This window comes from Pan paniscus, chromosome 18, assembly GCF_029289425.2.
Source record: "Pan paniscus chromosome 18, NHGRI_mPanPan1-v2.0_pri, whole genome shotgun sequence".
In the NCBI taxonomy this organism is placed as follows: domain Eukaryota; kingdom Metazoa; phylum Chordata; class Mammalia; order Primates; family Hominidae; genus Pan; species Pan paniscus.
The window spans coordinates 78,381,845-78,409,830 of NC_073267.2; the positions used below are offsets into that span (position 1 = coordinate 78,381,845).

The 27,986-nt window shown below is 42.9% G+C and overlaps 1 protein-coding gene across 3 annotated transcripts in view; it reads left to right on the plus strand.

Annotated features, from left to right (window-relative positions):
* The first annotated feature begins 2,882 nt into the window (after positions 1 to 2,882).
* TANGO6 (transport and golgi organization 6 homolog) overlaps positions 2,883 to 27,986 on the plus strand; it is a 242,128-nt gene continuing 217,024 nt past the window's right edge. For 2 of the 3 annotated variants that reach the window (XM_055100397.2, XM_003814560.5), the window contains exons 1-4: positions 2,883 to 3,077; positions 19,258 to 19,898; positions 22,358 to 22,474; positions 26,173 to 26,314. In XM_055100397.2, coding sequence (XP_054956372.1) covers positions 2,981 to 3,077; positions 19,258 to 19,898; positions 22,358 to 22,474; positions 26,173 to 26,314 — 997 coding nt within the window. In that variant the 5' untranslated portion in view covers positions 2,883 to 2,980. The remainder of the gene's footprint in view (positions 3,078 to 19,257; positions 19,899 to 22,357; positions 22,475 to 26,172; positions 26,315 to 27,986) is intronic. The other variant, XR_010110278.1, reaches the window with a different exon arrangement.

The window sequence follows — 27,986 nt, forward strand, 5'->3', positions numbered from 1 at the left end:
CAGGGTCTCCCTATGTTGCCCAGCCTGGTGTCAAACTCCTGGGCAAAAGAAATCCTCCCACCTCAGCCTCCCAAAGTGCTGGGATTACAGGCATAAACCACCACACCCGGCCCACACTCTGGATTCTGAGGCCCTGGAATTTTCTGCCCAACCATCCCAGGCCTTCTTCTAGGGCTTTGCAGAACTCTTCCCTGGGTCTGCCCTCTGGATGGCGCACTGTGCTCCCCGTCTGAAGTTTTGTTTTGTTTTTTATTTTTTTGAGACAAAGTCTCCTTTTGTCACCAGGCTGGAGTGTAGTGACGCGACCTCGGTTCACTGCAACCTCCGCCTCCCAGGTTCAAGAGATTCTCCTGCCTCATCCTCCCGAGTAGCTGGGACTACAGGCATACATCACTATGCCCAGTGAATTTTTGTATTTTTAGTAGAGATGGGGTTTCACCATGTCGGCCAGGATGGTCTCAATCTCTTGACCTTGTGATCTACCCACCTCGGCCTCCCAAAGTGCTGGGATTACAGGTGTGAGCCACCGCGCCCGGCCCCCATCTGCAGTTCTAGACCCAGAGGGGCCAAATGGTAGCTGCTCTGTGGAAGGGATGGGGTGTGGGGTGTGGACAGAACCTGAATGTGCAGGGCTGTGGGTGCCCACATGTCTAAGTGCCCAGCCTTCATGGTGCAGGATGGAGATGCTGGTGAGAAGAAAAATGGGTCAGACCAGAGGTCTCCATTGTGGAGCTCTGAGACAGTCTGAGAATTTTGAATTCAAACTTGATAGAATTTTCAAGGTAGGAGGATAGAAAATATTTTATTTACCAGTCTCTTTGCTTGATTTCTAACACTGAAATATTTAGACTGGTGGCGTGAGGGCCTCTACTTGTATTTTTGCACCAAACCCCTCAAGCCTTTCCCACACAATGCTTTACCCCCCTCTCACTAAATGTTTAACATCTCAAAATACTCTTAAAATTTTTTATTTCCCAAATGAACCTGTGCCCATACACAATGGAGAAAACATTGTCTAATGACAAAACCTGGAAAGGAATACACAAAATAAAAAGAGCACAGTGGCAATTTTGTAGGTGATTTATTTCCCATTCAAAAATATTTTTAAGGCCAGAACCAGTGGCTCACGCCTGCAATTTCAGTATTTTGGAAGGTCGAAGTGGGCAAATTGCTTGAGCCCAGGAGTTTGAGACCAGCCTGGGTGACGTGGTGAAACGCCATCTCTACAAAAATTAGCCGGGTGTGGTGGCATGCATCTGTAGTCCCAGCTACTTGGGAGGCTGAGGCGGGAGGATCACTTGAGCAGGGGAGGCAGAAGTTGGAGTGAGCCAAGATCACACCACTGCACTTCAGCCCGGGTGACAGTGAGATTCTGTCTCACACACACACGCACAAGATTTTATTCGGAAGGCTGAGGCAGGAGGATCACTTGAGGCCAGGAGTTTGAGACAAGTCAGGGCAACATAGAGACTCCATCTCTAAAAAAAAATTTTTAGCGTTTTTCCCTCTCAGGTCCTGCATTCCAAAATGACAAAGAAAAGAAGAAACAAGAGTCATGCCAAAAAGGGTAATAGCTATGCGCAGCTTATTCTCGCCCAAGGACCGGACCATTAAGAAGTTTGTCCTTTGGGCTGGGCGCGGTGGCTCACGCCTGTAATCCCAGCACTTTGGGAGGCCCAGGTGGGCAGGTCACTTGAGGTGAGGAGCTCAAGACCAGCCTAGCCAAGAGGGCGAAACCTTGTCTCCACAAAAAATACAAAAATTAGCCGGGCATGCTGGGGCACTCCAGTAATCCCAGCTACTCGGGGGGCTGAGGCCAGATGATTGTTTCAGCCTGGGAGGCAGAGGTTGCAGTGAGCCGAGATCACGCCACTGAACTCCAGCCTAGGCGACAGAGCGAGACCCCATCTCAAAAAATAAAATAAAAATAAAGGTCCTGCCCTCAAAAACATTGTCCTGTGTCTGCAGCATGACTTTCAGACAACATGGTTTTTCAACGTCCCACCAGGATTTATGTAGGCGAAAACCTGTTTCCGATTATCTGAATCTCAAATCCATTCTGTTTTACATATAAAAACAGTTTGGCGGAGGGCATGGTTTTGATAGACACTGAATTTTCAAGGAATGCATCAACCATGAAAACAGAACAAAGATCGAACTTTTACTGGGAACTTTACTAAGTTCACTAAAAAAAAAAAAATCATATTACCCATAACAACATTTGTAGCTTTACATTCACGATGGATATATATGCGTGTGTACGTCTGTACTTAGGTTTTGTTTGTTTGTTTGTTTTGAGATGGAGTCTCGCTCTGTCGCCCAGGCTGGAGTGCAGTGGTGTGATCTCGGCTCACTGCAACCTCCGCCTCCCAGCTTCGAGCGATTCTCCTGCCTCAGCCTCCCGGGTAGCTGGGACTACAGGCGCCCGCCACCACGCCTGGCTAATTTTTGTATGTTTAGTAGAGACGGGGTTTCACCATATCGGACAGGTTGGTCTCAAATTCCTGACCTTGTGATCTGCCCGCCTCGGCCTCCCAGAGTGCTGCGATTACAGGTGTGAGCCACCGCGCCCAGCCTGAATATTGTTTTTCTTATCCATACTTCACTGTAAGCAGATGGAAGCATCTGTCTGCTTCATTATGTCTGCCAGTGTTGAGTACCTGAGTATTTTCATATTGAAATATAGATTTAATGATACATTACTTCTCTCTTCCTTCTTTACATAGCGGTTAATCATATTGAGCTTCTGAAATTGTGCGTGTGGGCAGATTAGCCATTTTTGGGTTCCCTCTTACCCCCCGGACTAAGCCGGGACGGAAAAAAAATGTGAAGGGGGCGTTCCCGATCGATTTGGCCCCGCCCCACCCTGCAGGCCCCGCCCCATAGTGTGCCCAGAGCTTTCTGCCACACTTAACATGGCGGCGGCGGCGCCCTGCCGAGGCGCCTGAGCGGGTCGCGAGCGTGGTGTTACACTCCAGTCATGGCGGCCCCAGGACAGGCCGTGGGCAGCGGGGCTCAGGAGACATGCGGTCTGGATCGGATTTTGGAGGCATTGAAGCTGCTGCTGAGCCCGGGAGGTGAGAGGACGCATCTCCGCGCCGGGCTGGACCCGGGACTCTCAGGGCCGCCCGGCTTCCGGGGCTGCCCTGCCTTCCGCAGCGTGCGCCCCTTAGGCCCGCCTCGGGACCCTCCGCCCGCTGCTGGGGGCTTTGAGCATTGTCTGTGCCCGTCCTCATTACGTTCTTGAGGAAACCGAGGCTCAAGGAGGGCGCGGGATCCGTTGACTGCTGATATTAGCCAACATCTCTTGAGCATTTGCCTTGTGCTGGGCTCTGTCAGGCGGGGCCGTTATTTCATTCAGTGCTTACTGCAGCGCTCTTGGGAAGGGGATATGGACCCAGCTCCAGAGAGGGTAGGGCGCCGGCGACGTAGAAATGTGAGGTCCTAGCCGCGTGAGGGCGCAGGGGCCAGCATGGACCCTTGAGATTTGTACGAAATGCCAAGAAGTCCAGACATCGGAAGCAGTGACGTTTGAAATGGGTTTGGGGAGAGTATTTAGGGGTTTCCAGGCGCTTTTAATCTTTGTGGTGCGTGGACAGTTTCTTCCCAGTCTAAAATCTGAAGGGACATTGGGAGTGGTTGAAGCTGCTACTCCTTTTGCGACTGAGGACACCCAAGGCTCACTGAAGAAATTAAGTAACCTGTCCAAGATCACGTGGTCAAATTAGGGGCAGAACACGGACCTAGGCCCGAGATCTACTGAACCCCCTTCTCAGAATCAGACAAATTGTTCAGTATAGGGGCTCTGATGTTATCTGGAGCTTTTGGAAAGGACGTGGAAGATAGAGCTCTACTTATCACTGGGGTGTATATTTGGGGGAAGGGATGGGAAGGGATCTGTAGAATTAGCAAGGGCACATGAAAGGCCAAAGGGGATCACCTCCCAGTCTCAGATTTTATACTCAAAACTGCAAAAACTTCTGCAAACATTACACCACACCAGCGGGAAGTGAACACAAGTTACTAATATTAGTAAATGAGTGCCTACTAAGTATCAGTCCCCATAGTAGGCTGTTTACATACACATCATTTAATCCTCATTACGATCCCCTGGGATCGGTACTACTTGTATTCAATTTTTACGGATGAAGGACCAAGGTTCAGGTACATTGGAAATTGCCTAATGTCAGACTAGTAAGTGGCAGAATTTGAATTTAGGTTATTTCCACTAAAAGTATGGTAAATATGCTACATTGTCTCAATTAAGAGTCAGACTGCAAAATAGAATTTTAAGTTGCTAATCGAGAGGTCACTTGTCTTGTAACGGCAACTCTTTTTTTTTTTTTTTTGAGATGAGGTCTCACTCTGTTGCCCAGGCTGGAGTGCAGTGGCACAATCTCGGCTCACTGCAACCTCTGCCTCCCAGGTTCAAGCGATTCTCCTGCTTCAGCCTCCCGAGTAGCTGGGATTACAGGTGCGCACCACCATGCCCAGCTAATTTTTGTCTTTTTAGTAGAGACGGAGTTTTGCCATGTTGGCCAGGCTGGTCTCGAACTCCTGACCTCAAGTGATCTGCCTGCCTTGGCCTCCCAAAGTGCTGGGATTACAGGCCTGAGCCACTACACCTGGCCTGCAACTCTCTATTGTATGACTGAGAACACGTTTAAATAAGCAAAAATCCTGAAAGTAATCATCTGTTATGAAACATGTATATTATGCTTCATTTATAGAAGACTCTCTAATCTCTATGAGTATGTGGTGGAGTACACATATATGTACTCATTTAATTTACAGAAATTCAAGCATTCCTATTTGAAGAGGAATTAGTTCGTGAAATTATATTATTTTGTACATGTAGTCTTATATATTATATGAATCTATCTACTATTTTATCATATTAGCTGCTTAGGGAATTTAAAAATATCTGTAGTGGCTGGGCGAGGTGGGCCATACCTGTAATCCCAGCACTTTGGGAGGCTGAGGCAGGATCCCAGGAGTTTGAGACCAGACTGGGTAACATAGTGATACTCTGTGTCTACAAAAAATTAAAAAATTGGCCAGGCATGGTACTACACGCCTGTGGTCCCAGCTACTGGGGAGGCTGAGATGGGAGGATTGCTTGAGCCTGAGAGGTCCAAGTCTAGGCTGTGGTGAACCACGATTACACTAGTGTGCTCCAGCCTTGGGTGACAGAGTAAGACCCTATTTTTTTTGTTGTTTTTTGTTTTTTTTTTTGAGACAGAGTTTCACTCCATCACCCAGGCTGGAGTGCAGTGGCATGATCTTGACTCGCCGGAACCCCCACCTCCCGGGTTCGAGCAATTCTCATGCCTCAGCCTCCCTTGTAGCTGGGACTATAGGCACCCACCACCATGCCTGGCTAATTTTTGTACTTTTATTATTTTTTGAGATGGAATTTCGCTCTTGTTGCCCAGGCTGGAGTGCAGTGGCGCAATCTCAGCTCACTGCAACCTCCACCTCCCAGGTTCAAGCGATTCTCCTACCTCAGCCTCCCGAGTAGCTGGGATTACAGGCATGCGCCACATGCCCAGCTAATTTTTTGTACTTTTAATAGAGACGGCGTTTCACCATGTTGGCCAGGCGAGTCTCGAACTCCTGACCTCAGGTGATCTGCCTGCCTTGACCTCCCAGAGTACTAGGATTAGGATTACAGGCGCGAGCCACCGTGCCCAACCTCAAGAAGTCAGCTGGATTTTCATATCTGCTTCTCCAGTCTGTCATGATAGGTTGTTTTGACTGAAGTACATGAAGAAAACCTAGACTCACATAGATATGTAACTGGAAAAGGGAGGAGAGTTCAATCACCTTTTCAAATAATTATGTACATTCTTTTATACGATTCTTTCTTTTTTTTTTTTTAGACGGAGTCTTGCTCTGTCGCCCAAGCTGGAGTGCAGTGGTGCGATCTCGGCTCACTGCAACCTCTGCCTCCCGGGTTCAAGCAATTCTCCTGCCTCAGCCTCCCGACTAATTGGGACAACAGGCACATGCCACTGTGCCTGGCTAATTTTCTTTTTTTTTTTTTTTTTTTAGTTGAGACAGGTTTTCACCATATTGGCCAGGCTGGTCTGGAACTCATGACTTCGTAATCCTCCCGCCTCGGCCTCCCGAAGTGCTGGGATTACAGATGTGAGCCACCACGTCCGGTCTTCTTTTATACAATTCTAAAGCTCAACAAGATAATCTCTGCATGAATTGTGTGGGGAAAAAAGTATCGAGAAACTCAACAAGAGGTAATACCTTTTTTTTTTTTTTGTGGCGGAGTTTCGCTCTTGTTGCCCAGGATGGAATGCAGTGGCGTGATCTCGGCTCATTGCCACCTCCGCCTCCCGGATTCAAGCGATTCTCCTGCCTCAGCCTCCCGAGTAGCTGGGATTACAGACATGCGCCACCACGCCCTGCTAATTTTGTATTTTTAGTAGAGATGGGGTTTCTCTACGTTGGTCAGGCTGGTCTCGAACTCCTGACTTCAAGTGATCTGCCCACCTCAGCCTCCCAAAGTGCTGGGATTACAGGCGTGAGCCACCGCGCCCTGCCAAAGAGGTAATATATTAAAGATTTGTTGCAATATGAAATCAGAATTCATATCAATAAGCCTCATAGTACATTCTTGAGAATATAAAAGGCACATCATGACCTAGTATTATTATGAAATGGTTTTGACCTTGCAGACCCCCTGAGAGGGTCTTGGGAACCCCCGGCAAGCCAGGTCCCCATAGCGTACTAGGAACTGCTACTTTATGGAAATGCCTCCAATTTATTTCCAAGTAGATGTTATTTTCATCACCAGTAGAGGGCAGAGAAGACTACTTCATTAAAGGGGCTCTGGAAAAACTTCAGTAAGAGCTTTTGTTTTAAATCACTTTCTTTGTGTTCCATGTTTGGGTTCGAAGATCTTATGCCACAGGAAGTCATTTAGAGGTTGGTTAGTGATCTTAATGGTTAGTGGCAACAAGAGGGAAATAACACTCATTTCCATTTGAGGTATACATTAGCCAAAGGAACCAGATATTCATGCCAGTGGGTCAGAACACTTGTCCTGGAAAGTCCTAGAAGAATATTGCAGGCTGAGCGCGATAGCTCACACCTGTAATCCTAGCACTTTGGGAGGCCATGGCGGGTGGATCTCCCGAGGTCAGGAGTTCGAGACCAGCCTGGCCAACATGGCGAAACCCCGTCTCTACTAAAAATACAAAAATTAGCTGGGCGTGGTGGCATGCGCCGGTAGTCCCAGCTACTCGGGAGGCTGAGGCAGGAGAATCACTTGAACCCAGGAGGCAGAGGTTGCAGTAAGCTGAGATCGTACCACTGCACTCCAGCCTGGGTGACAGAGTGAGACTCCATCACACACACACACAAAAAAACTATTGCAAATTTCTTACACTTCTGTTCTCATTATTTTTGAAGGATGTTATTGTTTCTCTCTCTCTCTCTCTCTGTTTCTCTCTCTCTCTTTTAAATAGAGACAGGGTCTCCCTGTGTTGCCCAGCCTGGAGTACAGTGACTATTCACAGATGTGATCATAGTACACTGCAGCCTCAAACTTCTGGGCTCGGGTGATGCTTCTACGTCAGCCTCCCAGCTAGCTGGGACTACAGGGATGTCACTGTGACAGCTTTCCTTTTATTCTTTTTTAAAAATAGAAGTAATGTTTTTACTTCTATAAAAAATATTATAGCAAAGATTTTTTAAATATAGAGAAACCAAAAAGAAGAAAATTAAAATTACCTTAATTTCACTACCCAGAGGGTACCACTATTAGCAATTCAGAGCATATTATTTTTCCTTTTTACAAAAATGATCTCATATGCCACATGCTGTTTTATAACCCTAAAATAACTTCTAGTGCAGAGACAATACATATTTATTGTAAAAAAAAATTGAAACTATAATTAGGTAAAAAGAAAAATCCTACCTCTAACCCTATCACCCAGAGATCACCACTATTAAAACCTCAAGGTATTAAAACTTTGAGACCCTTTTCTGTGCATATAAACACGAATATATTTTAATATAGTTAGAATCATTCTGTTCCTTTATTGACCAATTTTCAGAATAATAAATTAGTGTCTTAGCAACCTCCAAAGGTAACCAATGAAGTGATCTTTTTTGTTGTATTATGAATCATAGATTTTATGTATTTGATGTTTCAATTATTGTATTCCTTGTTCTTAATCAAATTTCCCATTTTTGGCCTCTGGGAACCATTTCCGACTGGCTCTTGGGATTTTTGACATGACCATGATAGTCTTTGATCGACTCCTTGCTCTCAAGCAGAAGATATCCCAGGCTCATCTGAGGTATTTCCTGCCCCATTTTTGAAAACAACTCTCTCTAAGGAGAAGTGGTATTTAGCAACCGCAATGTGGACACAGGATATTCATTGCTATTGAAATTATGGGCCGAGTGCAGTGGCTAACGCCTATAATCCCAGCACTTTGGGAGGCCGAGGTGGGTGGATCACTTGAGATCAGGAGTTCGAGACCAGCTTGACCAACATGGCGAAACCCTGTCTCTACTAAAAATACAAAAATTAGCCGAGTGCTATGGTGGGCTCCTGTAATCCTAGCTACTTGGAGGCTGAGGCAGGAGAACTGCTTGAGCCCCTGAGGCGGAGGTGGCAGTGAGCCGAGACTGCGCAACTACACTCCAGCCTGGGCGACAAAGTGAGACCCTGTCTCAAAAAAAAAGAAATTATCATTGGCTGGATGTGGTGGCTCATACCTGTAATCGCAGCATTTTGGGAGGCTGAAGTGGGCAGATTGCTTGAGCCCAGGAGTTCAAGACTACCCTGGGCTACATAGTAAAACACTGTCTGTACAAAAAATACAGAAATTAAAAAAAACAAAATACAGAAATTAGCTGGGCATGATGGCACATGCCTGTGGTCCCCGATGCTTTGGAGGCTAAGATAGGAGGATCAGCTGAGCCCCGGAGTTTGAGGGTGCAGTGGACTATGATTATACCACTGCCCTCCAGCCTGGGTGACAGAGTGAGACCCTGTCTCAAAAAAAAAAAAAAAAATGAAAAGGAAAAAGAAATTGTCATTGCTTTCAGACTTTTTGAAGGATTAGAGCTTGGAAATATGTGGGTTTTTAGAAAATGAAAATAAATCTTGAGTTCTTACCAGTATTTCCAATTGAAATGAAATAGAATGGATATTTTTATTTTATAAATTTTTTCTAACATTTCATTATGAAAATTTGAAATTATGAAGCTGACAGAAAAGTTGAAGAACTTTTACAGTAAAGATACCATGACCTTCATTCTATAGTTACAATTTTACTGTAATTGCTTGATTACATATTTGTCTTTCTAGCGGTTCTTTTTTTTTTTTTTTTGAGACAGAATCTTGCTCTGTTGTCCAGGCTGGAGTGCAGTGGCTCAATCTCCGCTCACCACAGCCTCCGCCTCTCAGGTTCAAGCGATTATCCTGCCTCAGCCTCCCAAGTAGCTGGGACTACAGGCATGTGCCACCAAGCCCGGCTAATTTTTGTATTTTTGGTAGAGATGGGGTTTCACTATGTTGACCAGTCTGGTCTCGAACTCCTGACCTCGTGATCCACCCACATCAGCCTCCCAAAGTGCTGGGATTACAGGTATGAGCCACTGCGTCCGGCCTCTAGCTGTTCTTTTATCCTATATTTTATATTTTTATATTTGTATTTCTTTTATCTGAGAATATTGGTTCCTAATGAAATTAATGTATTATATATGTGCATGTATACATACCCATACATATATAAATATATAATCACACATTATATAAAATGTGTAATCACACAATACATACTCATCCAGGTCTATAATCTTTTCAAAGAACAAATCCAACATTACCACTACAAAACCACTGTTTAAGGGGTTTTTGTTTGGTTTTTGTTCTCAGGATATACAAAATTCTTTATTTCAAGTCTCTTAAAATAATTTTCTGTGTGGTTATGCTGCTAACTTAATATAGAGTAGGAGTTAGTAAACTTTTTCTCTGAAGGACCAGATAGTAAATATTTTGAGCTTTGCGGCCCATATGGTCTCTGTTGTAACTACTCAACTCTGTCACTGTATCTCAAAAGCAGCCATAGACTATATGTAAATGGGCATAACTGTGTTCCAGTAAAACCTTATTCATGAAAACAGTTGATGGGCCAGATTTGGACTGCAGATCATAGTTTGGTGACCTTTGACATAGAGCACAGAATTTGGTTCATTGGTTCATTGGTTTGTTTTTCATTTTTAGGAATTGTTTTGCATTTTCTTTTTGATTTAATTTTTTTTAACTATGAAAAACATCTGTTGTGCTCTAAAACTAATAAAATTAGATACAGTTATCCATGTTTCCTCCTCTGCTCTCTCCCTCTCTCTGTAGATGACTTATTTTAATTAGCTTTAAATTTATTCTTAAATTGCTTCTTTTTTGAAAAGACATGCAAATAATCTATGATTTCATATTCATTCCCATTTTTACACAAAAGGTAGCATACTATATATATTTTTTTCTGCGTCTTTTAATTTTAATTTTATTTTTATTTTTATTTTTGAGATGGAGTCTCGCTCTGTCTCCCAGGCTGGAGTGCAGTGGCGCAATCTCGGCTCACTGCAACCTCCGTCTCCCAGGTTCAAGCGATTCTCCTGCCTCAGCCTCCCGAGTAACTGGGATTACAGGTGCCTGCCACCACACCTGGCTAATTTTTTTATTTTTAGTAGAGACAGGGTTTCACCATGTTGGTCAGGTTGGCCTCGAACTCCTGACCTTGTGATCCGCCCACCTCAGCCTCCCAAAGTGCTGGGATTACAGGCATGAGCCACCACGCCCGGCCTGCATCTTACTTTTTAAATTTAGTGTCTTAGCGATCGGTACATGATGGTACATATAAATCTTCCGTTTTCTCTTTTATAGCTGCATAGTTTATTCAACCAGTTCTCTACTAGTGGACATTTGGGTTGTTTTCAAGTCTTTTGCTAATTTAAGAAGTACTGCAATGAATAGTCTTGTAAATATGTAATTTTGCATTGTTTGCCTGTGTATCTATAGGATAGATTCCTAAAAGTGGGATTGCTGGGCCAAAGGGAAATGCCTATGTAATTTTGCTAGATATTGCCAAATTTCTGTCCTTGGGGATGTACCATTTTAGTTCCTACCAACAATGTATGAGAGTGTGTGTTTCCTCACAGACTTGCTACAGAATGTGTTATAAAACTTCTGGATTTTAGCCAGTTCGATAGATGGAAAGTGATATTTCAGTATAACTTTAATTTACTTTTCTCTTATTATGAGCAAGATTGATCATATGTTCATGTTTAAGGGCCATTTGCATTTCTTTTCCTATAAACTGTCTGTATCTTTTGCTCATGTAATGTTTTATACTCTTTGTTCACATTCGAATATATTATGAACATGTCATTAAATAATGTTCAGCATTTAATGGCTACAAAATATTCCATTGTTTATTCATTCAACAACAATTTATTAAACAGCTTTTACTTGTCAGGCTTTGTTCCAGGCAAAGAGAATACAGCAGTGAACAAAACAAATCAATACCCCTGTTTTCTAGGTGCTTTGATTCTAGTTGGTAGAAAGACAATAAACAATAAACAAAATAAGTACTTCACATACATATAGTATGTTAGATAGAATTAGACCATAATTTACTCAACAAACACCTGTTATGGGACATGCATTTCTAATTTTACACTATTATAAATCATGCAGTATTGGACATAGTTATTATCAATTACATTTTGATTCCTTCTAATTTGTTTCTTAGAAGGTATATTAGCTTTAGTTTTGAGGTCTGTTGCTTGTATTTATATTTTCAAAAAAAAAATTTAGTTTATTTGACCTGGCTGATGTCCATATATATTTTCAAAATTTTATTATGGTTTTCTAAACAAATAGAAAAGCTCGTGGCCAGGTGCAGTAGCTCATGCCTGTAATCCCAACACTTTGGGGAGGCTGAGGCGGGAGGATTGCTTGAGCCCAGGAGGTCAAGACCAGCCTGGGCAACATAGTGAGACCCCCACATCTCTACAATAGATGAAAAAATTAGTCAGGTGGGGTAGTACGCAACTGTGGTCCCAGCTACTGGAGAGGCTGAGATGGGAGGACTGCTTGAGCCCAAGAATCAAAGGTACAGTGAATTGTGATTGCATCTCTGCACCCCAGCCTGGGTGACAGAGCGAGACCCCCGTCTCAAAAAGAAAAAGAAAAAAAGAAAAGTTGAAAGAATTATATGGCGAACACCCTTATACACATCATTTAGATTCCACAATTCACATTTTATTATATTTGCTTGATCACATTTCTATCCATTTATCCATACATCAACTCATGTTTTCTCTTTTTTTGATGCATTCAAAGTAAGTTGCAGATATCAGTACATTTTAGCCATAAACACTTCAGCATTATAACATTAACTAGAGTTTAATATTTATTTGGGTTTTTTGTAGTTCATTTGTTTTAGGTAAAATTTATATACATTGAAATGCACAAATAATGCATACATCATTCAGTGAGTTTTAAAAATGCATGTACTTGGCTGAGGCATGAGAATCACTTGAACCCAGGAGACAGGGTTTGCAGTGATCTGAGATCGCACCACTGCACTCCAGCCTGGGTGACAGAGCGAGACTCTGTCTAAAAAAAAAAAAAAAGCATATACTTTTGTCATTGAAACCCCTGTCAAGATACACATTGTTACTTCCAGGTGAGAAAAGGAAAAAAAAAAGAAACCTAAACTAAAAACAGATATGCATCATTACTATTATCCCAGAAAGTTCCCTTCTGCCCTTTCACAATCGTTTCCCACTCCTGCTCCCCTAGAGATAACTGGTTCTAGGTTTTTTAACCCGTAGATTAGTTTTGCCTATTCTAGAATTTAATATAAACAAGAAACATCTTTTTGGCTATATGGGCTGTTTCCAGTTTTGGGGTATTATGAATAGTGCTGCTATGAACATTCTTGTACAAGTCTTTGTTATGAAAATGTATATTGTGTATTAATTTTTCTTGGACAAGTATGTTAGAGTGGAATTGCTGGATTATAGGGTAGGTATATGTTTGGTTTTCTAAGAAACTGCCAGACCAACTGAGCTTTGATCATGTCATACTTCTGCCAACAGTGTATGAGAGTTCCAGTTGCTTCACGTCATTTGGTAGTGTCAATCTTTGTAAATTTTAACCATTCCAGTGTATGTAGTGGTATCTCATTGTGGTTTTAATTTTCATTTCCCTAATAATTAATGATATTGAGCATCTTTTCATATGCAGTTGGTCATTTGAATAACTTCTTTTTTGAAGTATCCAAATAATTGTCCATTTTTTAAAAAAATAGTTTGTTTTATTGAGCTGTAAACTGTTCTTCATATATTCAGGATCAATGCGTTTGTCATATATATGTACTGCAAACATTTTCTCCCTATCTGTGGCTTGCCTTTTCATTTTCAGAACTGTATATTTTGAAAATAAGTTTTAAATTTTGATGAAGTCCAGTTTTTTTCCTTTTGGCTCATGCTTTTTATGTTTTAAGAATTCTGTCTGGGCACAGTGGCTCACACCTATAATCCCAGCACTTTAAGAGGCAGAGGCGGGAGGATTGCTTAAGCATAGGAGTTCAAGACCAGCCTGGGCAACATAGTGAGACCTCATCTCTATAAATAATTAGTCAAGCATGGTGGCACACAATTGTAATCCTAGCTACTAGGGAGCTGAGACAGGAGGATCACTTGAACCTGGGAGATTAAGGCTGCAGTGAGCTGGAATCAGGCCACTGCACTCCAGCCTGGGTGACAGAGCAAGACCCTGTTGCAAAAAAAGAAAAGAAACAAACCAAAATAAAACAAAAAACAAGAAATTGTTGTCTACTCTAGGATCATAAAAGACTTTCTTCTGTGTTTTCTTCCAGAAGTTTTATAGTTTAGATTTTGTATTTATGATCTGTTTTGGGTTAATTTTGGTGTGTGGTGTGAATTAAAGGTCAAAGTTTTTTTTTTTTTTTTCCCCATGTGGATATCCAGTTGTTCCAACCTCATTTGGTAAAGGAATTTTCTTTCCCAGTTGTATTGATCTCATATCTTTGTTGAAGATCAAATAGCCATATAAGTGTGGGACTGTTTCTGGGTTCCCAATTCTGTTTTATCAATCTACCTAACAGTCCTTATGCCAGTACCACATTGTCTTTAATTTCTGTAGTTCTATAGTAAGTTGGGTAGTATAAGTTCTCTAACATTGTTCTTGAGTGTTCTGGGTCTTATAGGTTTCTATATAAATTTTTTAATCAGTTTGTCAATTTCTGCAAAAAGGTCTGATGAGATTCTTATTGTAATTGCGTTGACTTTATAGATCAATTTATGGACAATTGCCCTCTTTTTTCTTTTTTTTTTTCCAAGACAGAGTCTTGCTCTGTCACCCAGGTTGGAGTCCAATGGCGTGATCTCAGCTTACTGCAACTACCCAGCTACCTGGGAGGCTGAGGCAGGAGAATCGCTTGAACCTGGGAAGTGGAGGTTGCAGTGAGCTGAGATCCGCCATTGCACTCCAGCCTGGGTGACAAGAATGAAGTTCCATCTCAAAAAAAAATAAAACATAAAAAATTTCTCAGCAAGTTTTCAGTGTAGAGAGTTTGTATATTTTGTGTTAAATTTATCCTAAATTAAAGTTTTAGGCCAGGCGTGGTGGCTCACACCTGTAATGCCAGCACTTTGGGAGGCCAAGGCAGATGGATCACCTGAGCTCAGGAGTTTGAGACCAGCCTGGGCAACATGGTGAAACCCCATCTCTACTAAAATACAAGAGATCACCCGGGTGTGGTGGCATGCGCCTGTAGTCCCAGCTACTGGGGAGGCTGAGGCACGAGAATTGCTTGAACCCAGGAGGCAAAGCTTGCAGTGAGCCAAGATTGCACCACTGCACTCCAGCCTGGGAGACAAAACAAAACTGTCTCAAAAAAAAAAAGTTTTAAATTTCAGCCGGGCATGGTGGTGCATGCCTGTAATCCCAGCACTTTGGGAGGCTGAGGCAGGTGGATCACCTGGTCAGGAGTTTGAGACCAGCCTGGCCAACATGGTGGAACCCGATCTCTACTAAAAATACAAAAAAATTAACCAAGCATGATTACGGGTGCCTGTAATCCCAGCTATTCAGGAGGCTGAGGCAGGAGAATCTCTTGAACCTGGGAGGTGGAGGTTGCAGTGAATTGAGATTGTGCCACCGCACTCCAGCCTTGACAGAGCAAGACTCAGTCTCAAAAAAAAAAAAATTAAATTTCATTTTCTCATTTTTGCTGCAAATATAAAATAAAATGTCTTTTTTTGTTTTTTAATTTTTGTTTTATTGCTTGTATTCTGTGAACTTGCTAAATTAATTTATTAGTTCTAGTAGTTGTTTTATAGAGTCCTTAGGGCTTTTTACATAAACAATGATTCCATCTGTGAATATAAACAATTTTGCTTCTTCCTTTCTGCTCTTGTATGTCTTTTATTGCTGCTTTTGACCTATTTCAATGACAAAGATTTTCAGTAATATGTTGAATAGAAGTGAGAATAGACATCCTGTGTTTATTTTACTTCACCACTAAGTATGATGGTAACTGTAGGTTTGTCCGTGGATACCCTTTATCAGATCGTAGAAGTTCCCTTTTATTCTTAATTTGTGTCATGAACGGGTGTTGAATTTTGTCAAATGCTTTTTCTGCGTTTGTTGAAATGATCACGTGGGTTTTCTCCTTATACTGTTAATAAGATGAATCACACTGATTGAGTGTCAAGTGTTAAGCCAACTATGTATTCCTGGCATAAACCACACTTGGTAATGAAGTATTATTCTTTTCTATATCACTGCGTTTGATTTGCTAATATTTAAGCATTTTTAAAAGTTATTAATAGATTCCGTTTTTTAGAACAGCTTTTGGTTTATAGAAAATTTGAGCAGAAAGTACTGAGTTCCCATATACTCCCTTCCCTACCCCAAACCTAGTTTCCCCATTAACATCTTGCATTAGTGTACTACATTTGTTACAACTGATAAACCAATGTTGATACATTGTTATTAACTGAAGTCATAGTTTATATTAGGGTTCACTGTTTGTGTTATATAATTTTATGAGTTTTGACAAATGCATAATATCATATATCCATCATTATAGTCTCATACAGTATAGTTTCACCTCCCTAAAAAACCATGCTTCCTTGGCCAGGCACGGTGGCTCATGCCTGTAATCCCAGCACTTTGGGAGGCCGAGGTGGGCCGATCACGAGGTCAGGAGATCGAGACCGTCCTGGCTAACACGGTGAAACCCCATCTCTACTAAAAATACAAAAAATTAGCCAGGCATGGTGGCGGGCCCCTGTAGTCCCAGCTACTCGGGAGGCTGAGGCCGGAGAATGGCCTGAACCCAGGAGGCGGAGTTTGCAGTGAGCCAAGATCGCACCGCTGCACTCCAGCCTGGGCGACAGAGCGAGACTGTCTCAAATAAAAAACAAAAACAAAAACAAAAACCATGCTCCACATATTCTTTCCTGCCCCATCCCTGATCTCTTGGCTACTCCTGATCTTTTTACTGTCTCTATAGTTTTGCCTCCTCCAGAATGTCATGTAGTTGGAATTATACAGAATACAGCTCTTCAGACTGGCTTCTTTCACTTAGAATTATGCATTTAAGGGTCCTCCATGTCTTTTGTGGCTTGATAGCTTATTTCTTTTTATCACTGATTAATATTCTATTGTCTGAGTGTAGCACAGTTTATCCATTCTTTTTTTTTTTCTTTCTAAAAAAAAAATCCTTTTACCTTTTGAAGATCATCTTGGTTGCTCCCAGTTTTTTGGTAATTATAAGTAAAGCTACTGTAAACATACATATGAAGTTTTTTTGTGTGAACATAAGTTTTCAACTCATTTGGATAAATACCCAGGAGCACAATTGCTGGATCGTATGTTTAACTTTGTAAGAAACTGCCAAACTGTCTTCCAAAGTGGCTATACTATTTTGCATTCCCACCAGCAATGAATGAGAGTTCCTGTTGCTCCACATCCTTGTCAGCATTTAATGTTGTCAGTGTCCTGGATTTTGGCCATTCTAATAGGTATATAATGGTATCTGGCTGTTGTTTTAATTTGCATTTCCCTAATGACATATGATATTGGGCATCTTTTCATATGCTTGTTTGCCATGTGTACTATTTTATAAGTTTAGATTTTTAAGTAAGGATTATTAAGTTTAGATTAATGAGGGATATTGATCAGTAATTTTCTTTTTTGTGATTTTATCAGGGTCAGGTGTTGGGATGAGTGTTCTAATGACCTCTCAAAATAAATTGAACAATATTCCTTCTTTATTTTCTGAAAGAGTTTGGGTAACCTTGATGTTATTTCTTCCTTAAATGATTCATCAGTGAAACCATCTAGGCCTGAAATTTTATCTCTCGGAAGATTTTTTTTTTTTTTTGAAACAGAGTCTCACTCTGTCACCCAGGCTGGAGTGCAGTGGCACGATCTTTGCTCACTGCAACCTCTGCCTCCTGGGTTCAAGCAATTCTCCTGCCTCAGCCTCCTGAGTAGCTGGAATTACAGGCGCCTGCCACCATGCCCGATTAATTTTTGTATTTTTGGTAGAGATGGGGTTTCACCATGTTGGCCAGGCTGGTCTCCAACTCCTGACCTCAAGTGGTCCTCCCACCTCAGCCTCCCAAAGTGCTGGGATTATAGGCGTGAGCCACCGCGCCCAGCGGAAGATTTTTAGGTAACAAATTTAACTATCTAATACATATAGGGTTATTTAGGGTTTTTATTTTTGTCTTGTGACAGTTTTGATAAGTTGTACTTTTCAAGGAATATTTTCATTTCACGTATATTGTTTGGTTTTTGGCATAATGTTCATTAATTTCTCAGTTATGCTTTAAACCTTCTTTCTTTTCTTTCACTGCAGCCTCTATATCCCAGGCTTAAGCAGTCCCTCTACCTCAGCCCCCTGAGTAGCTGGGACCACAGGTGTGCACCACCACACTTGGCTATTTTTTTTTTAATGTTTTTAGAGACGGGCTCTCCCTACATTGCCCAGGCTGATCTCAAACTCCTGGGCTCAAGCGATCCTCCTGCCTTGGCCTCCCAAAGTACTGAGACTACAGATTTCAGGCACTGTGCCTGGTCCTTTTTACTTTTCTGATATAAGCTTTATAGCTATAAATGTCTCTATAAGCATTGCTTTAGTTATTTCCAACAAATATTGATGTTTTTCGTTAGCATTCAGTTGGAAATCTTGTAATTTCTTTTTTGACCGTAGATTATTTTAGAAGTACATTGTTTAATTTCCAAACATTTAAGGCTTTTTGGATGTTTTGTTGTTAATACTTTCTGTCTTAATGCCATTGTAGTCAGAGAACATACTTGATAGGAAATAGATATCTGTTGAAAATACATATTCTGGGGGGAAACGATGTGGTTAAATTAATGTTTGAGCCCTGTGTCCGTATTTTGTGATCTTCCTCACTAGAATGTAAGTTCCATGAGGAAGAGCCTTTGTTCTGTTTTTTTGTTGTTATTGTTTTTTGTTTTTGAGACTGGGTCTTGCTCTGTCACCCAGGCTAGAGTGTGGTGGCGCAGTCTCAGCTCACTGCAGCCTCGACTTCCTGGGCTCCAGTGATCCTCCCACCTCAGCCTCCTGAGTAGCTGGGACTACAGGCACTCACCACCATAGCCAGCTGATTCTTTTAGTTGTTTTAGAAATGGGGTCTCACTGTGTCGCCCAGGCTGGTCTTGAACTCCTAGGCTCATGCAACCATCCCACTTTGGCCTCCCAAAGTGCTGGGATTACAGGCATGAGCTGCCGCACCTGGCCAGAGCCTTTGTTCTGTTCAGTGCTTTATCCCCAGCACCTAGAACAGCTGGACTGAGTGCATGTTCTATGGTAAATGTTCAGCTTTTAAATTTCTTTCTGGCTACAATTTAAGCCCAGTAAGATGATTAAGACCTGGTCTCTGCCCTAAAAACATGTGGGGAATAGAAACAAACTAGATGAACTGTAACGTTAGGACACTACTCCAATTACATGCAAAGTGCTGTGGGAAGGCAGAAAATGTGGTCTTAAATTCTTCATAGGCTGGGTTGGTACCCCTGGGGGAGGCTTTCCAGAGCCAGTGACAGTGGCGCCCGGCCTGCGAGGATGAACTGGAGTAGGCAGGGCATTCCACAGGGGGAAGTGCAGCTTGTTTTCTATGTGTATAATCTCTCCTTTTTTTCTTCTTCAAAAGGCTCGGGCTCAAGTTCACTACAGGTCACAAAACATGATGTCTTGTTGGCTACTTTAAAATCTAACCTGTCTGCTTTGGAGGACAAGTTTCTGAAGGATCCTCAGTGGAAGAATCTGAAACTCCTAAGAGATGAAATTGCTGATAAGGCAGAATGGCCACAAAACTCTGTGGATGTCACTTGGAGTTTTACCTCTCAAACCTTGTTGTTGCTTTTGTGCTTGAAGGAAACCATGATCCTCCTTGCAGCTAATTTCAATCCAGGTAAACCCAACCCTAGGACTCCGGAAGTTGCTCCTGCCCTGAGCCCCGATGCACTTAGTATCTCACAACAGAAGACTGTCCAGTTTGTTTTACAGTTTGTAGTTACCTTGGGTGTCTGCCCCTATCTCATGCCTGGTGTTGGAGTCCCTTTGAGATATAGAACTGAGTTTGGTGCCGTCGTTCAAGACGTGGTGTGTTTTGATGCTGCCCCCGATGCAACTCGAAGACTGTACACCAGCTGCAAGGCCCTTCTGAATGTTGCTCAGCACACATCTCTGGGGAGCTTGATCTTCTGCCACCACTTTGGGGATATCGCAGCAGGTCTGTGCCAACTGGGATTCTGCCCAACCAAAAGAAAACTGCTAACACCTGCAGAAGAGGTAAATATACATTGAGAAAGAGAGAGGGAGAGATTGTGTGTGTATGAATGTGTGTATATATTTGTGGATAGTTGTTATAAAAGGCAACTCTTAGTTCTTCAGAACTGGATATGCCAAAGCATATCCAATGGATAAATGAATCTTTTGGGGGTGGGCGCAGGTTTCATTTATTGGGTGCTCGTCCTTTGCACACCTGTAGAGTCCATTTCACCTGTCCCTTGTCATTTTGGGAAACAGCTATAGCAGGCTGTTTTTCTTTGAGCCTCTGTTTCTTCTTCTATAAAATGTGTATCATAATACCTGCCTCGGAAGGTGGTCGTGAGGATTAAGGATAATGTGTGTCAAGTATCTGGCCCAATCTCTAGTAGTGATAATTCCTACTGATATTAGTATCATGGCTCCCTCATTAAATGCTTGGGAGGGTTAAATGAAATAACACATATAGAGCACCTGGTACACTGCAGAACTCTGTCAATGTTCATTGTTATTATTAGGTGTTAGGGGTATATGCCCATTTTTACTGTCACTCAGTCCAATAAGCAGTTGAGCATCCAGACTACAGAAGTTGCTGTGGAGATCATAGACACATAAGACATGGTCCTTTTCTTCAAATAACTCACATGCTGACTGGGGAGATAAGACTTACAGGGATGATGCAGCAGGAAGCACTACCCCCGCCATGAGAGGACCACTGGCATCAGCATAGGCACTGGCCAGCAGAAGCCGTTAAGATGTAAATGTCTCAAGGGTCAGTGCGGCCCCCGTTAAGATGTAAATGTCTCAAGGGTCAGTGCGGCCCCCAGGCGCAGTGATTCCCCAGCCTCCACAGCCAGGTTTCACAATGTTCTCGTTTCTCTGTCACCTGCCTGTGTCATCGTTGTCCTTGTTCCTTTTCTCTTCTCTCTCCTGCCTACATTCATAAACATTTGCCTAAAAGCCACTATCATCCAAGTGTTGGCATGAAATTCTGAGCTCCCTGGGGCCTTTATGTGATAGGAGCAGAGTGCGTCCTCTTTCCGGCAGGGTTATGCACCTCTAGCAGCACTTCTAGCAGCACCTCCTGCCTGCACTTCCCTGAGGTAGTGTGACCCAGGTTGACAGGTCTTATTACTGTTACTGAGGCTAAACTGTGCCCAGGGATCTCAGGCAGGAGAGAGAAATGAAAAGGGAAACACAGAGAAAGAACCAAGTAGGACGGCAAGAGAAGGAGTTGACAGAGGGGAAACATGCTGGGTGTACATTATGAAGCTGGACAAAGTCCCACCAATAGCTGTGTTCTAAGTAACCCATACCTCAGTATGTGAAATGGTAATGGGCAGGACCCTGACTGTTTGACCCTGAGCAGTAATCACCAAGGAGAATTGTACTGTTATGGCTCAAGGGTACCCCAAAATTGTACCCCCTCTTTGCTGCCCAAGTTCCAAATGAATTAAAAGAGAGTTAAGAAGAGTAAGAGAGATAAACAATGTTACCTCTATTGCTCATAAAGGCAAAGTTGGAGGATATAGCTTATAGATGGAGACATTTTTTTTTAATTTTTTATTTATTTTTATTATTATTATTATTTTTTGAGACGGAGCCTTGCTCTGTCACCTAGGCTGGAGTTCAGTGGCACAATCTTGGCTCACTGCAACCTCCGCCTCCTGGGTTCAAAAGATTCTCCTGCCTCAGCCTCCCGAGTAGCTGGGATTACAGGCATGTGCCACCACATCCAGCTTGCTTACTTACTTATGTATTTATTATTTTTGAGATGGAGGCTTGCTCTGTTGCCCAGGCTGGAGTGCAGTGGTGCAATCTTGACTCACTGTAACCTCCGCCTCCCGGGTTCAGCTTCCGTAGTAGCTGGGATTACAGGCACACACCACCACGCCTGACTAATTTTTGTATTTTTAGTAGAGGCGGGGTTTTGCCATGTTGGCCAGGCTGGTGTCGAACTCCTGACCTCAGGTGATCCGCCCCCCTCGGCCTCCCAAAGTGCTGGGATTACAGGCATGAGCCACCGCGCCTGGCAGGAGACAAAACAGTGCTCTTCAGAATTAGACACTGCCGCTACTCACCCATTTTAAGGCGCACTGGAAAACTGCAGCACCTTCTGCAGGGGATATGCCTCTGAAAAATACCCAGCAAGAAAGAGCAGAAGAAAATGTGCAGTCACTGTCAAAAGACAGAAGAGGAATGAGCTGAGCGATGCTTGCCAAAACCAGCCAGTAAGTGAGTTTACTCCACCCTCAGCCATAAGATCAGCCTCATAACCTGCCCAGAAGTGGAGTGAGCGAGATGGAGAGAGGACCAGGAATGTTTTAGTAGTACAGCTTCCCCCATGTGGAAGGAAATCAAGAGAGGATAGAAGCGTTCCTTCCGCTCCTCTCACAAGTATCTCTGTACAGTGTTGTAAAACTTTACCTTCTATTGTCTGCCTGGTTTGAATTCCACTAAAGCCAAGTGCATATTTCTTTTAGGTTCTAACTGAAGAGGAGAGAACCCTATCCAGGGGGGCCTTGAGAGACATGCTGGATCAAGTCTATCAGCCCTTAGCAGTCCGGGAACTGCTTATCCTCCAGGGAGGACCACCCCAGGTACTCAGGCCTAGGGACTCTTGGGGGTGACTCATTAATGATAATGTGTGGTTTGCTGTCTTCTTCTGGAAAATTAAATAACTTTAGTTCCCTGTCGAATGATCTAGTTGAGCCTTTTTTCATCTTTTACATCATAAAATGATATTTATAAAACTAGATGACGCTGACCCTTAGGATAATTTAAAAGACCTTTTCTCTAATGAAATGATGGACACTTTTCCCAAGAATATTATGATCACTTTTTTTAAGACTTATGGCAATTTTGGCTGGGCACGGTGGCTAACGCCTGTAATCCCAGCACTTTGGGAGGCCAAGGTGGGCGAATCACCTGAGGTCATGAGTTCGAGACCAGCCTCAACATGGAGAAACCCTGTCTCTACTAAAAATACAAAAAAAAAAAAAAAATTAGCTGAGTGTGGTGGTGCATGCCTGCAATCCCAGCTACTTGGGAGGCTGAGGCAGGAGAATTGCTTGAACCTGGGAGGCGGAGGTTACGGTGAGCCGAGATCCTGCCGTTGCACTCCAGTCTAGGCAACAAGAGTGAAACTCAGTTTCAAAAAAAAGACTTATGGCAATTTTATGTGAGATATATTTTATTCATTCTGAAACTAGATCTCTTTTTTTAACTAAAATGTGCTGTTTGACAAAGCATTCTTTTAGCACAACTATCTGGACACTAATTCTTTGAATGGATAATGTATTTGAAGTCAAGAAATTAAAACTAGATATATTATTGGTTCTATTCTTAGTTCCTTTGTTTCAAACATGTAGCAGTATATATTCTGCTAGGGATAAGATAGTTTCTTTGTTTTCTTAAAAATAATGTTTATCTGAGGCCGGGCGTGGTGGCTTATGCCTGTAATCCCAGCACTTTGGGAGGCCAAGGTGGGTGGATCACCTGAGGCCGGGAGTTCGAGACCAGCTTGACCAACATGGAGAAACCCTGTCTCTACGAAAAATACAAAATTAGCCGGGCATGGTGACGCATGCCTGTAATCCCAGCTACTCGGGAGGCTGAGGCAGGAGAATCACTTGAACATAAGAGGCGGAGGTTGCAGCGAGCTGAGATCGCACCATTGCACTCCAGCCTGGGCAACAAGAGCAAAAAAAAGTTTATCTGAAATGATTTAATTTGATGATATAGATGGAATTGTCTGTTTGCTTTTAGTACCTACATTTTCGTTATGAATCTAGGTGTGTAAAGAGTGAGGAGCCAGCCAGGCACTGTGGCTCACACCTGTAAACCCAGCACTTTGGCAGGCTGAGGCAGGAGGATCACTTGAGGTCAGGAGTTTGAGGCCAACGTGGGCAACATAGCAAGACCCCCGTCTCTACAAAAGATAAAAAATAAAAAACTAGCCAAGTGTGGTAGCATGCGCCTGTAGTTCCAGCTACTCTGGAAGCTGAGGTGGGAGGATTCCTCAGGCCCAGAAAGTTGAGACTGCAGTGAGCTGTGATCGGGCCACTGCACTTCAGCCTGGGCAACAGAGTGAGATCTTGTCTTTAAAAAAAAAAACAAAAGAAAAGGAGTGAGAAGCCAAAGGAATTAGCTGTAGGTCAGGAGCAAGGACCAGCTGAAGCTGGCTACAGAGATATCTCCTAATTGAGTAATTTTCATCTCATCCTTAGAATCTTACTGTAAGCCTTCCATCAGGCCTCTCTGGGATTCAACCCCCGTGTGCAGGTGTTTGAATTTGTAAACCTTTCCATTCTTCAGGTTTCTTACCCATAAGATAGGGATAATTACAATGCCTTCCTTGTAAGTCCCTTTTGAGATTATATGAGAGTTACTTATGATGTGCCTGGCACACCATAATCCCTCAGTAAATGGTAATAATTCAGTAAAAGAGAGAGGACAGGAGAGTTAGGATGAAATATTTCTGTTACTAATTTTGAGGCTTACATACTTAAGTGCAGTGGTGCCGGGCGCGGTGGCTCACGCCTGTAATCCCAGCACTTTGGGAGGCCGAGGCGGGTGGATCATGAGGTCAGGAGTTCAAGACCAGCCTGGCCAAGATGGTGAAACCCTGTCTCTACTAAAAATACAAAAATTTAGCCGGGCGTGGTGGCGTGAGCCTGTAATCCCAGCTACTCTGGAGGTTGAGGCAAAGAGTTGCTTGAACCTGGGAGGCAGAGGTTGCAGTGAGCCCAGATCGCGCCACTGCACTCCAACCTGGGCTACTGAGCAAGACTCCGTCTCAAAAAAAAAAAAAAAAAATGCAGTGGTTGACAGCAACATGATCAATGTTCTAGCCCAAAATAAGGGCTAGAACATTCAAACTGCAGCACCTTCTGCAGGGGATAGGCCTCTGAAAAGTACCCAACAAGAAAAAGCAGAACAAAGTATGCACTCACTCTCAAAAGATAGAAGAGGAACTGAGATGGAAGAGCTGTGAGGTGTATGCCAAAACCAGCTAATAAGTGAGTTTACTCCACCCTCAGCAATAAGGGACACCAAGTCTGTTTATTCACAGTGGCTCCACAGAACTCCCAGAAAGGAGCCCTTGAAGAAATCCACCTCTTTCTTGCAGATCATACTGGGGCAGGAAAGAAATACAAAAGAAATCCGGCCGGGCGCGGTGGCGCACTTTGGGAGGCTGAGGTTGGCGGATCACAAGGTCAGGAGATCGAGACCATCCTGGCTAACACAGTGAAACCCCGTCTCTACTAAAAATACAAAAAAAAAAAAAAAAAAAAAAAAATTAGCCGGGCATGGTGGCAGGTGCCTGTAGTCCCAGCTACTCAGGAGGCTGAGGCAGGAGAATGGCATGAACCCAGGAGGTGGAGGTTGCAGCGAGCCGAGATCGTGCCACTGCACTCCAGCCTGGGCAACAGAGTGAGACTCCGTCTCAAAAAAAAAAAAAGAAATCCAACTCTTTCTTTGAACTGTGTCACAGGAATCAGAGTTGCTAATGCCACAGAGGCAAGGGCTGGAATGCTCCCTCCCTGTTGTGAACTACCCTCTTAGTGGCAAATAACGTTCATAAGAATCTTCCTTGGAAGCTGGATTTGATTGTCAGAGCTACATTCAGAGATTGTTTGCATTAACTTTGTGTTCCGAAGATCTACATTTTAATTGCTGATGCGTTTGTCTGTTTCTGAGTTTGAAATTTCATTGATTTTTCACTTTCACTGTTTTTTACTTTCTTAAAAGTAATGCAGAATAAGGTTTTGTAAAGTTTTTTTTTTTTTTAAGGAAAAAATGTTGCTCTTTTGAAGTCTGTATAGCACACTGTTAATTGTCAGTATGACTCAGGACTTTTAAAAAATAATGTCTAGCTGGGCACGGTGGCTCACGCCTGTAATCCCAGAACTTTGGGACGCTGAGGTGGGTGGATCACCTGAGGTCAGGAGTTTGAGACCGTCCTGGCTAACATGGTGAAACCCCATCTCTACTAAAAATACAAAAAGTACCCAGGCATAGTGGCGCATGCCTGTAATCTCAGTGACTCAGGAGGCCGAAGCAGGAGAATCACTTGAACCCAGGAGGTGGAGGTTGCAGTGAGCCGAGATTTTGCCGCTGCACTCCAGCCTGGGTGAAGAGTGAAACTCCATCTCTAAATAAATAAATAAGTCTGCATATCATAGCTATTTCTCCTTTTTTTTTTTTTTTTTTTTTTACAGTCATGAGCCACTGCGCCCGGCCATCATATCTATTTCAGTGACATTCAGAATTCACACCTTCTTCTTTTTCTCAGTCCTGCACAGATGTGAAGACACAGATGAGGTGTCGGGCCCCAGCTTGGCTTCGGCGTCTATGTGGACAGCTGCTCTCTGAAAGGTTAATGAGACCTAATGGTGTTCAGGCAGTAGTCCGGGGCATTTTGGAAGGAGCAGGTGGTAAGAAATAAAATGTTTCTGTGACTTTGGTATCTGTTTTCCTTTGAGTCAGAGTCTGAGGTGAATTATTGGTCTTTAGTATTTACCTTTAAAACCTGACTGAAACTAAACTCCATCCTTGCAGGGATTGAACAGGTTAAACTTAGAGGCCCTTAATGAGCTTCTTTTCCAAAGAAACTAATTCTCTTGCTCTTTTCCTAAAACACTTGTGATACACTGCCTATTTTATTGAACAATATTGTAAGCCATTTCAAATAATTTATTCTATCTGGGGAAAACATTACACAGAAAGTTGAAGTAAAAACCCTAAAGTAAATGTTAAATAAAGCTAGGTGTGGGCCGGGCGCGGTGGCTCACGCCTGTAATCCCAGCACTTTGGGAGGCCAAAGCGGGTGGATCACTTGAAGTCAGGAGTTCAAGACCAGCCTGGCCAACATGGTGAATCCCCGTCTCTACTAAAATACAAAAATTAGCCTGGCATGGCGGCGGGCGCCTAACTCCAGCTACTTGGGAGGCTGAGGCAGGAGAATCACTTGAACTTTGGAGGTGGAGGTTGCAGTGAGCCAAGATCGTGCCACTGCACCCCAGCCTAGGTGACAGAATGAGACTTTGTCTCAATAATAATAATAATAATAAAGCCAGGTGCGGTGGCTCACACCTGTAATCCCAGCACTTTGGGAGGCTGAGGCAGAAGGACTGTCTGAGGCCAGGAGTTCAAGACCAGCCTGGGCCACATAGCAAGACTCTGTTTCTACAAAAAATAAAAAAAAATAGCCAGGTATGGTGGTGCCCGCCTATGGTCCCAGCTACTTGGGAGGCTAAGGCAGGAGGATCACTTGAGCCCAGGAGTTCGAGGCTATAGTGAGCCATGATCATGGCACTGCATTCCAGCCTGGACAAAAAAAGCAAGACCTTGTCTCAAAAAAAAAAAAAAAGTTAAATGTAAAATAATTTTCTTGAAGCCAGAAATACCTTTGAGATGCAAACTTTGGCATGAAGTTTTAGAGTCATTTCCCTAATTATATTATCTAAGTTCTCATTAATAGGAAAAAAGTTAATGCTAAGCATGGTAGTAGTTTTTAATTTATGTTTTTTATTTTTTAGAGAAAATTAGACATGTACATCATTTAAAGTCAAATAGTTCTCTGAGACTTATAGTGAAAAATAGCAGTCCTTGGCACCATTCCAATCCATTTCCCATTTCTAGAAGCAACCACTTTGAACTCTTTCAGTGAGTTTTTTCTGGTATTTACCTCTATATTTCTTTTTCTTTTTTTTTTTTTTTTTGAGACAGAGTCTTGCTCTTTCACCCAGGCTAGAGCGCAGTGGCGTGATCTTGGCTCACTGCAACCTCCACCTCCTGGGTTCACTCCATTCTTCTGCCTCAGCCTCCTGAGTAGCTGGGACTAAAGGCTCCTGCCACCACGCCCAGCTAATTTTTTGTGTTTTTAGTACAGACGGGGTTTCACTGTGTTAGTCAGGATGGTCTCGATCTTCTGACCTCGTGATCCACCCACCTCAGCCTCCCAAAGTGCTGGGATTACAGGCATGATCCTGGCCATTTACCTCTATATTTCTAACTAATATATGGGAATTCATAATTTTTTCAGTTTCAGGCATCATGTATCTACCTCTCACCATGTATGGAAGAGGATCTTGTTCTCTTTCATAA